The sequence below is a fragment of the Callorhinus ursinus genome, unplaced genomic scaffold (genome assembly GCF_003265705.2).
Source record: "Callorhinus ursinus isolate GAN/ISIS: 27379988/994484 unplaced genomic scaffold, GSC_fseal_2.0 scaffold19, whole genome shotgun sequence".
NCBI lineage: Eukaryota > Metazoa > Chordata > Mammalia > Carnivora > Otariidae > Callorhinus > Callorhinus ursinus.
In genome coordinates, this window is record NW_027397081.1 from 14,080,539 (window position 1) to 14,091,872 (window position 11,334).

The following is an 11,334-nucleotide window of genomic DNA, read 5'->3' on the forward strand; positions in this document are numbered from 1 at the left end:
GCTCCTGGGCTGGGGAGATGGCGGTGGCTTTGAGGTTGCTGAATACATCTGTGCGGAGTGGGCCTGAGCGAGAGGCACTGGCCCTGCCCTCCCAGGGTTCCTGAGGAGAGCTGGGCCCCGGGGTTTGGGAATGGACACACCTAGGCTTCCCTCCTCTTCCTTGTGGCCTCCTCCACGGTCCTCTGGATGCTCGAGGTGTGGCAGGAGGGAAGCCTGGGTGGAGCCATCCTGCAGGGGGAGTTTGCTGGGGGCAGGGGCTCTGGTCCTGGGGCCCTGTTGCCAGTGTGTCGGCCCACTGTGTCCTCTCAACCCCTGCCTCCCATGCTGCAAGGCGGCCCATAGGGTGTCCCTCTCCCAGAACTTCGGGTCCCAGAGAATCCCTGGCCTTCACATGGACAGTGGGCAGAACACACGAGGGGAGGCACCAGTACTCACTGCTGCTCGTATCCCTCAGGCTTCAGATGAGGACACTCTGAGACGAGCTTCCACCAAGAAGGTGGTGACATTTGACCTCAGCGACACAGAAGACATGAGCAGTTCAAGCTCCGAATCCTGCCCCCTGCCTCACTGTGAGTGGCAGTGTCGGCAGGGGGAGGACCACGGTATCCATGGAGAGAGAGGCGCGGGGGGGGGGGGGGGGGGCCAAGGGGCAGCCCCCCTCCTTCAGCCCTGCATGGGTGGGCCTACTGGGAGCCAGTGTCTGGAGCAGGCTCTCAGTAACGCTTGGGAGGAGTGATCCCATTGGGGTTTGCCAGCACACAGGGCAGAAGGGGTCAGGGGCCACCTGAACATGCAGAGACCTTCCGGTGCTTTCTGAGAGGTGTTCTCCTTCTGCCGCTCTGGTCTGCAATGGGGCAGAGGGCCATCTCCTCTCCCTTCCTTGCCAGCTTCCGAACACAGAAGCCCTGCCGTCCCCCCTGGCCCCCATCAGCCGAGGGGCTGTGGTCCGCAGACCAGGAGGGCAGCCAGGAGGGTGCTGCCGTGCCTGGGCCCTGAAGCTGAGTCCCTCCCTTTTAGTCAACCTGACTGCAAGTGCCACCTTCCCCTACAAGTTCCACTACTTGAGCAGCTCCCTGCAGCGGATCAGCAGCCAGCTGAACGGTGTCCTCAGCATGCTGGGCAGTCTCAACCCGCAGCCACCACCACCACTCTTCACTTCCACACCGGCACCCACCCCGCCCCGGGACCTCAGGAGCACCCCCATACCCGCCTGCCCCTCCCTGGCCCGGGTGTCAGCCTGGCCGCCGGCGGTGCCCACATCCACCCAGTGGGCCTGGGGCCCCGGGCTGGGCCCCACGCTCTCCTCCTCCGTGGCTCAAACAGTGGACGACTTCCTGTTGGAGAAGTGGCACAAGTATTTTCCAAGTAAGCCTCCTTCCCTTCTGCCTCCTCTGCCGGCCCCTTGCCGCCCCCAGCTTTGGCATGGCCCATCCCCTTATGGGAGGAAGACTTGCTGGTGGCCCTGAAGCCACAGGCTCTGTGAGTCATGACAGTTGACCTGGAGCTTGGGCTGACTGGAGCCCTTCTGATGGGAGCTGGAGCTCAGCAGAACCTAAAAGGTCATACCTGTCCTCACTGTACTAGCTGCCATCTTGTGCCTTGTGTGGGGGGCCACGCTGAGTGCTTCTAGTAACCCTCCGAGGTAGTGATATTTACCCCCCTACAGATGAGGAAACTGAGACTCAGGTTAAGGGGTGTGCTCCAGGGTGCCCAGGGAGTAGGTAACATGCTGCGCTTTGGCCCCCCGTCTCTCTGACTTCGAGATTCTGCTCACAACCCCTTGGCCGTACAGCTCTGCCCTGTTTCTGGGCGAGGGGGCCTCACCTGGTCTCAGTCCTGCTGAAGAATGTGAAAAGCCATAAAAACAGTTACTTTGGGGAAGAAGTTACATATCTGTTCCCTGTCTTAACCCAAATAGAAAAGTAGATTAAATTTTACCACTAAATAGGACAGTTCCTGTCTGTCATCTGTCTCCCACCTCCAACCACCGAAACTTGCCCTGTTGTGTGTCTGTGGGAGGCAGTAGGTGCACTGCTGAGCTGGGAGGTGGCCTGCTGGGGCTGGCTTCCACGACCCACTTCTGGATGATTTCCTCCTACTTTTCCAGCTGGAGTCCCGTTCCTCAGCAGCGGCCCTGCCCCACTGGAGAATAGGCTGGGTTATGTGTCTGCCAGGTAAGCCTCCCTGGGCAGGCCGCACCTCCCAGGGGAGAACTCTGGTTACATTACCCAGAGAGCTTGGACAGGTCCCCAGGCCACAAAAGTTGCTTGCCTGGGTCTGAAGTGCCTCTCCCACCATCAGAGAAAAGTCCAACCCCCCCCCCCCCCCCCCCCCCCCCCCCCCCCCCCCCGCCCCCCCCCCCCCCCCCCGCCGAGGTCCCAGTGGCGGCTGGTCTCACCTGGCCCAGCTCTGGGAGGAAGCTGCCTGCTAACCCCTGCAGGGAGAAATCAGCCTTGGCAGGACCCTGCTCCTTCCCCTGGCCCCTCCTGTCCTTGAGCATGGCTTTTGTCTTTGCCATTGAGCTTGTTGTCTGTTCCCGCAGTCCTGCTGAGCAACATCTGGAGTGAGAAGGGGCACCCTGTGGGAGAGACAGATGGGCAGTTACTTAAACCTGTTGTTAATTTCCCATTCATCTGCTTCCTTGCCACATGTGTCTCCTGCCCCACCTCCACAGGCCCCCAACCATAAGCACCCCCACTTACCCTTTGGCCCACTCAGGAGCTAATGCTGGGCAGGTATTGGAATCAACAGAGGGGAAAGCTTTTGCTGATCAGATTGGCTGGGACCGGGCTGATGTGGGAGCCCTGACGTCAGGAGTGTTGGGCCGGGGTGGGGGGCACCACCTTGTCTTTGGGGAACCGATGCTCATCATTCCAGAAGGGCATTCTTGCCAGCAAAGGAAGCTTGGGGTTGCTAAAGCCCCCCTGTGAAGGCCCTGGCTGGTGTGTGGGGTGTGTGGAGAGGAGGGAGAAGCCGGTCGGCTGTGCTGCGCGCGCGTCCCCTTCCTCCGGGCCTCGGGCCTCCGCTCTCCCTCTCCTCACGCCGGCCTCCGCCCTCCCAGTGAGCAGCTGCGCCTCCGGCAGCAGTCCCTTTCGCACGGCTCCGGCCCTGAGGCGGGCAGCACAGACTTCCAGAGCATGATTGAGGCCAACCGAAAGTGGCTAGAACATTACAGGAATGACCCCAAGTTGTATCCTTTGGTCCGCTTCTGCTGTCATTGCTGGGATGGCTGAGGTGGGCTACAGAGCTCGTGTTTGTGCCCTGGGTCGTGGGGGGCGGGGGGGGGTCCAAGGAGGACCCTGTTTGGGCCTTGGCCCTTCCCTGGACCTGAATAGCTGACTTGACTGCAGAGTTTTCCTTCACCTCGTGGCCAGACATCTCTTCTCTTCAGTGCCCAAGCCGGCAGCTACCTCAGGCCTTCTGCAGCTGGGCCTGGATGAGAACAGTAGCCTGAGGGTGTATCGCTACTGAGGCCCCGAGCCTTTCGTGCACCCAGACCAAGTGCCTGAGGAGCTGCCTGCGCTCTAGTCCTTCTGGGAAAGCTTTCTCCTGCCCTATTTGCTGCTGCCTGCCCCACTCAGAGGAACCCGGCGGCGGGGCCGGAAAGGATGGTACCACAGGAATACCGTAAGCCTTCCCCGAGACCACGCATCTCAGGCTGAAGAGTGTGGGCTTCTGTGAGCTCCTGCCTGGACAAGGCAACACCGACGTGGGGCCATCAGAGCCCGGGCACCTGCAGGAGGAGGAGGAGGTATTAGGAGTTGCCTTCCAAGGCCAAGGGGCCTGCAGGGCGCTCTGTGCTCAGGACTTCTGCGGTTATGTGTGTATGGTCCTTAATTCACCAGAACGAAGCCCCCCAGCATGTCTGTACCCTGGGACCAGGCTCTAATACCTCAGCCTCAGAGAGATCAGACCCTTTTCTTTCTTCTTTTTTTGGTAAGTCTCCTTTCTTGAGCACTCTATCTCAGGATTGGGCCCAGAGCCCTGCCAGAGGTTGCTGGAAGTTGGCCCCCAGACATTCTGCTGCCCATCCTCCCTCTGCTGGCCCTGTGCTTTCCTCAGGGGCGCTCCCGTCCCTTCCCTTCCCTCGGGCTCCTCCCTCGCCAGCTCGAGTCTCAGGTCACAAGCACACAACTTTCAAGAAGCCAACAAGCCACAGGAAAAGTCCGGCATGGCTTTGGGGTCACATCTTGGTTTTTCTCTTTCTGGGCCACCATGGGGAGAGTTGTGGGTTCTTGTTTCCACGCCCCTGGCAGCCCTCCTCCAGGCTGGGCCGCACTGGGCCCAGCTCCCTGTGGTCCCATCTCCCGTCAGAGGGCTCCTTGGGGGGTGGGGGTGGGGTGCTGTAGCGGATGTTCTTGGACATCTGTGCTGTCATTTAAATAAAATGCCCCTGTGTTTGTCTGGAAAGCTCTGGGGTTGCCCTTGCCTCTCCATGGCACAGACACCAAGTCTCTGTCAGCCTACCATTCATTTCTTTGTCAGGGATTAAGAAACTTTTTACCCCACCCCACACACACTTTTTAGGCATCAGTCTACCATAGAGAAAAAAAGTCCATTTTGCTATTTGGCTCATCCTGTGTGCTTTGGGGCTAGCGCCTGTATTAGAACCAACTCTGGTGACAAGCCTGTGTTTTCTACTTCAATTCAATCCCTGCAGGTCCATTTGCCACAAGGCAGTTGTGTGAATGGGTCTCCTCTTTGAAGGCCTTTGCCTCCTTCCTCTTAAGAATAAAGGAAGGGAAAGTGAACATTCACAGACCACCTCCTGGGTGTCTAATCTGCTCATGACAACAGCCTGTAATCTAGGTGTATGGCTGAAAACCCGGAGACCCGAAAGGGCCTGAGGTCCTGAAGGAAGTCAGTTGCTGCCCAGCGCAGAGCCCCCGGCCCCATCTGTGCTCCCAGAGCTCCCTGTCCCTGCTGAGTGGAAGCCTTGGGAAGTGCTGATGTGCTCCATCTCTCCCTCCCCCCACCCCTACTGTGCCACCTACCAGCTGGAGACTCGTGCCATCTCCCAAAGGCCATTTGGCATCGTTTGCTGTGTGTACGTGAACGAAAGCTAAGCCCCCTGATGTCCTAAGGTGGGTTTTGTTTTCTGCTCCAGTGGTACGAGCAGCCAACATAGTTTTGGGTTTGTAGCAACAAAATTGCTGGGAGAACCAACCGAGAAGGCCAGAAGGCCGCGTTTCATAGATTTGCATAAGAAAACCAACTACGAATTAACCCCGACTCCTCCCATTATCCTAGCTGCTCTGATGAAGGGAGGAAGGAAGGATGCTAACATGTGTCCAATACCTTCCGTGTGCAGGTGCTTTTCAAATATCTCATTTAACCCTCTTAACCTGTGAAGTTGGTATTTATCTTATATACCTGGGGAACTTCAGGCTCAGCGTGGTTAAATGACTACGGCTCAGGTTCGCCCAGGATTTGAACCTAGATCTGCACCTCTCTAAAAGCTGAGTTGTGTTGAGCCTACTCCCCTAGGTCAGCACCTTCTGTCCTCCTCACTCACAGAACAGTCCTGGCCAGCTTGCTCTGAAGACCTGGGTCCTAGGGAGGGAGTGGCTTCTAGCTGGGTGAACAACCCCCCCCCCCCACCAACCCTGCCGGGCCAAGCTTTACAAGGGGGATTTTTCCAAAGACTCCAAAACTGCCCCATCTCTCCCCGTAGAGACTGTAAAATCTAGCTGGGGAGTCTAGAATCCTAGACCTGGTAGCTGAATGGAACCTTGCAGATGATGTTCAGCTCACTCGTGTTTATAGCAGCAGGAAGAGCCTAAAGAGATAAGGTGAGTTACCCAAAGTTACAGTCAGGGCATGGCAGAAGCAGGACCAGAACCTAGGAGTCCTGCCTCCCAGCCTGGGGCTTCAGAAAAGAGTGTTTTTAAAAAGAGACTTATTTTGAACAGGCTGCATGTTCACATGGCTCAGTATTCAAATGACACCAAAGTCAGTCCATCCATGGGCCAGGCTTCTCCTTGAAAGTTCCTTCTGGAGATTTTATGCAAATACAAGAAAAGAAGGGGCAGTGTTCTGATCTTCTTCCCTTTTACTGGTGGGGTAGGAGTCATTCCTAACCTAGGATCAGACAACCTCCCAAAGCTCTTTTGTGAGATGTCCACTATTTTCTTAGGGGAGCAGAGTTGGGAATGGTAGCCCCCCAGCCATGCCAACTTCCACACCAAGTGGCAGCCTGGGGAAGGGATATAACCCTGGCCTTAGGACACCGGGAGGTACTTTGCCTGGAACACCTACAACCTGAACAAGTCCTCTCCAGGCCTGCGTCTCCCCTGGTTAAAAGCTCAAAGCCTAAACCCACATTCTAGGGATGAAGCAGGGTGGCTGTCTTGGGCGGGGAGCTGCTCTTATCCAGAGGGAGGCTGGAAAGCCCTCAGTGGCCTGAGAGGCTCTGGTAGGGAGGGTGACTGGTGGGGGTTTCCAATCCCACCACCAGCTTTTTTGAGGGGGGGGAAGGTAGAGAAGTAAGGATTAAAAAATAGAGCCCCTGGTATCACCAGTGTCCTGAAGAACGGGAAAGTCCCTTTGTTGCTCCTTTCCACTTGCCATCTCCTGCCTCCCCTATTGAATCTGCCCTCTCTAGCAGATATGTTTCCCAGGGGGCCCAGCGAAGGGCCATGGAGCACTGCTGGCCATGGTGGAGGAAAGGGGTGCCTGCTCTTGGGAGGTAGGGACAGTGCGATGAGTTCCACTCTCACAATCAAAAGCAGAAGGGGCATGAGTCAAACAAGAGTTCCCACTTTATCCTCACTGTGCCTCAATTTTCCTATCTGTAAAATGGGGTGACCTATCCCATAAAGTGGTTGGGAGGATTAAAGAAGTTAATCCGTATAAAGTCCTCAAAACAGTGTTCAACGCATAGTAAAGGCAGTGACCTCCCCAAGATAGCAACATAGGTCATTCCTGACTTCACGCCCCTTCATAAGAACAACTAGCAACTATTCACAGACAAGACACCACTGAGAGAATCCTAGAGCACAATGCCGAGGCTGAAGCAGCCCTGCAGCACAGAGACCAAGACAGACTGCACTGGAAGGGTAGGAGAAGCGGCTACCTGCGGACTTTACTGCCCCTCCCCTAGGGTAGCACCACACTGAGAGGTCCCCCTGAACATACGGTTCTTCCAAGGGAGAAGAGTTCAGGTTAGATATCAGTTCTCCCAGCATTGTGGATCACTTTGTGGGAGCCCCTACTGTGGTTTCACCCCATGGGGATTGCAGGGGAGTCTGTGATGTAAGTGGGGAAAGACTTCCAACAACCAGCACTTAGATCTCGGCCAACCAAGTTCATACTTGCAGGGCCCAAGTAGTAATCGCAACCAGTGGCTTTATTCAACTGCAAAACTAAGTTCGTGGTGCAGTCTGACCGGGGAACTAGGCAGGGTGCAGGTCTGCCTGATTCGGATCCTCCTCCTCAAAGAGGGGTTTGTAGGCACTGTAGCCTGGTCTGCCTGTGCCCAGGCAATAGAGCTGGAGAGAGCCCTAGCAGCTGTGGGATGTGGCTCCTGGCCCCTGCTGACCAGAAAGCCTGGTTTGGGAAAATTTGAAAGTTGCCTGAAGAGGGCTCTCCACGTCCCACTGAGGCTGGAGAGGCTGAATCATGGCTGCACTTGCTATGGAGCACGGTCCTTGGCCCCATCTGAGAGGAAGGACTGGCAAGAACACCTGGAATCTTCTGCATAACCCAGCCACACTTGAGCCGAGAGGCAAGTGTGCAGAACTGACCACCCCTAGAGCAAAGCTAGTGGCCCTTTCGGTCAGGGAAGCATGGGTCAGCTTTAGTCAAGACCGCGAAGAGCCTTAACGGCCTTGGAGCTGCTTCTCCCACCGCACCCCGGCAGGGAAACTAAATTCATAGTTCCACTTACAGCTGAATACAGCCTTCAGCCCACGTGACTAAGAAGCCTTACCAGAACACAGAGGAAGCTGCACGGCCCACCCAACAGCCCTGTTTACAGTGGCACTTGAACAGAGAGCATACATAGCCTGTGGCTTTCCCTATCTGCAGAGCAAAATTGGTGACCTCATCTGACCAGGGTATTCAGTGCACACACTTGCCTGATTTGGGCCCCAAGACTGTGAACCGTGCAGACCTTGGGTTTTGTCCTGCTGTCTGGCCAGGGCAAGGAAGCAAATTCATAGCCTCACCTGCTGCTAAGTATAGTACCCAGTCCTAGGAAGCCTGGACACAGAGCTTAGGCAACCATGGAGCTCATCCTATAGCCTCACTTGGGCAGGGAAACAAGCCAACAGTCCTTTCCAGCTGTTTTCAGCCAGTGGTATACCCAACACTCTTATCTCAGAGCTTAAAGAGTTGCCTTGTCCAAATAATAGACCCTAATAGCAGGCTTCACCTACCCAAGTCGTTACCAGCGGACTTGTCCAGAAGCCCAAACTGAGCTGACCTTTGAAATACTCAAAGCTGACCTTGGAAATACACTTACTCAAATGCAGATACCAACATAAGGAGGCAAGGATCATGAAAAAATCAGACAAATTTGATAACAACCAAAGGAAACAGATAAAGCTCAATAAGTTACTCTAAAGAAATGTTGATCTAGGGGCGCCTGGGTGGCTCAGTCGTTAAGCATCTGCCTTCGGCTCAGGTCATGATCTCAGGGTCCTGGGATTGAGCCCCGTGTCGGGCTCTCTGCTCGGCGGGAAGCCTGCTTCTCCCTCTCCCACTCCTCCTGCTTGTGTTCCCTCTCTCGCTGTGTCTCTCTCTGTCAAATAAATAAAGTCTTTAAAAAAGAGAGAGAGAAATGTAGATCTAGGATCAAAGAATTCTGAAGAATCCTTTTAAAGTAGTTTAATCTACAAGAACACATAGACAACTAAATAAAATTAGGAAAACAGTTCATGAACAAAACAAGAAGTTCAACAAAGAAACAGAAACCATCATAAAACCCCAAACAGAAATCTCAGGGCTGAAAAAATACAATAACCACACTGAAGAATTCAGTCCAATCTTTAAAAGTAGACCCAAACAGGCAGAAGAAGAATCAACAACTTGGAAGACAGGACATTTGAAATTATCCAGTCAGAGGAGCAAAAAGAAAAAAAGGGGCACCTGGGTGGCTCAGTCGTTAAGTGTTGCCTTTGGTTCAGGTCATGATCCCAGGGTCCTGGGATCGAGCCCCACATCGGGCTCCCTGCTCAGCGGGAAGCCTGTTTCTCCCTCTCCCACTCCCCCTGCTTGTGTTCCCTCTCTCGCTGTGTCTCTCTCTGTCAAATAAATAAATAAAATCTTAAAAAAAAAAAAAGAACAAAAAAGACTGAAGAAAGCCAGTGGGGCTTATAGGATACAATGAAAGGAAACAATATTCATATTATGGGAATCCCAGAAGAAGAGAAAGGGACAGAAACTATATTTAAAGCAATAATAGCTGAAAAGTTCCTAAACTTGGGGAAAGAAATAGACATCCAGGTCCAAGACACCCAAAGGACCCCAAATAGGAACCCAAATAGGGTTACAGTGAGACACATTAAATTACTAAAAGCTAAACACAGAATTTTATTTTTAAAAAATATTTTAGAGAGAGAGAGAGAGAGAGAGAGAGCACGTGTGCATGTGCTCCTGTGGGGGGAGGGGCAGAGGGGGAGAGAGAGAAAGAGAGAATCCCAAGTAGACTCCCTGCCAAACACAGAATTTTAAAAGCAGCAAGAGAAAAGTATACACAAGTGACCTTCCCTAAGACTTTTTGGCAGACTGCTCAACAGAAAATTTTCAGGCCAGAAGAGAACAGGATGACATTTTAAAACTTTGAAAGGAAAAAACTGTCAACCAAAAAAACTATACCCAGTAAAGCTCTTCTGCACAAATGAACTAGGGATAAAGACTTTCCCAAACAAAAGTTGAGGGAATCCACCAATACATGCGCCTTCCAAGAAATGATAGAGGGAGTTCTTTGAGTGGAAATAAAAGGATACTAATTAACATCATAAAAACATAAGGCATTGTAAAATTCAGTGATAATGGTAAATATATAGTCAAAGTTAGATTCTGTAATATGGTAAAGGTGGTAAATAATTCACTTACAACTAGGGTTTAAAAGTTACCAGCAGAGTTCCGGTCTAGGATGGCAATGTTGGAAGACCCTGAACTCACCTGCTCCATGGACACACCAAATCTACACCTATTTATAGAGCAGTTCCTTTTGAAGAACTGAGGGCTGACTGAACAGCTTCTGCACAACAAAAGATAAACCATATAGAGAATGGCAAGAGAGAAGAGACACACTTACAAAGGGAGCCCCCACTCCCTATGTTGTGAACTGCTGTGGGGAGGGATAGGACTGAGGGACCTGGAACAGATTCTTCTGCCCTGGGGCACAGAAAAAAAAGGCACAGTTTAAAAGGGCAGCTAGAATAAAGGAACCACCCCTAGGACCTTGCCAAATGGCTGGGGAGCTGTTGGATCTCTCTCTGGGTAGGGAGGGGCTTATGAACACCACTGTCCATGTTTCCCCTTAGTCTTGGTAGCACAGACAGGAGCAAAGTCTGGGCACCTTAGCTGGCCTACCACCTTAGCAAGCGCCAGGGCCCTAGCCCACACCAGCCCCAGCCATCCCACCAAGGTGGTCCCAGTGCAGCACACAGAGGACACCTCCAGTCAGTGCTCACTACAGCTCTAGTCATTGTATCAAGGTTATATAGGCACAAAGAGCCCCAGAAGACTCCAGGCCTGTACCATTTCAGCTCCAATTGCCCTGTCAGGTTACCCCCTATGATGAGCACCTTGGGAAATCCTGCCTTGCACCCATTTTAGCTTCAGCTGTGCTCCCAGGGTCCCCTCTATGAAGAGAGCCCAGGACCTCCCTGACCTGTACCTACTTCAACTACAGCCGTCCCGTCAGGGCTCTTGCACAGAGAGCCCTGGGACTGCCCCAGCCTATGCCCACTTCAGCTCTGACCATCCCACTAGTGCAGTCCCAGCACAAGTGCCCAAATCCCCAACCTATACCAGCCACAGTCCCAGGCAGCCAGCCAGCCAGCCAAAGTCACCATGCACACAGTCTACACAGGGATGACCATACAACAAGACTATTTCTTCAGGTTTAGGAGAAGTGGCTATTCCACCTGATTCAGAAAGAAGAACAGAAAAGCAAAATGAGGAGACAGGAATATGCTCCACATGAAAGAATTAAGACAAAACCTTAGAAAAAAACCCTAAATGGAACAGATGTTTGATAAAGAGTTTAAAGTAATGATCATAAAGATGCATATCAGACTGAAGAGTGGAATAACTCAGTGAGAACTTTAACAAGATAGACAATATAAAAAAGAACCAATCTGAGTTGAAGAATACAATCAC

At 53.1% G+C, this 11,334-nt stretch overlaps 1 protein-coding gene across 15 annotated transcripts in view; it reads left to right on the plus strand.

Moving 5' to 3' along the window:
* The window catches only part of CEP164 (centrosomal protein 164), a 61,046-nt gene extending 57,135 nt beyond the window's left edge, over window positions 1-3,911 (plus strand). For 14 of the 15 annotated variants that reach the window (XM_073903792.1, XM_073903795.1, XM_073903796.1 and 11 more), the window contains 5 exons: window positions 455-569; window positions 1,018-1,365; window positions 2,108-2,174; window positions 3,062-3,190; window positions 3,375-3,911. In XM_073903792.1, the coding sequence (XP_073759893.1) occupies window positions 455-569; window positions 1,018-1,365; window positions 2,108-2,174; window positions 3,062-3,190; window positions 3,375-3,471 (756 nt within the window). In that variant the 3' untranslated portion in view covers window positions 3,472-3,911. Of the gene's footprint in view, window positions 1-454; window positions 570-1,017; window positions 1,366-2,107; window positions 2,175-2,877; window positions 2,981-3,061; window positions 3,191-3,374 lie in introns of those variants that run through there. The other variant, XM_073903798.1, reaches the window with a different exon arrangement.
* Window positions 3,912-11,334: the final 7,423 nt, after the last annotated feature.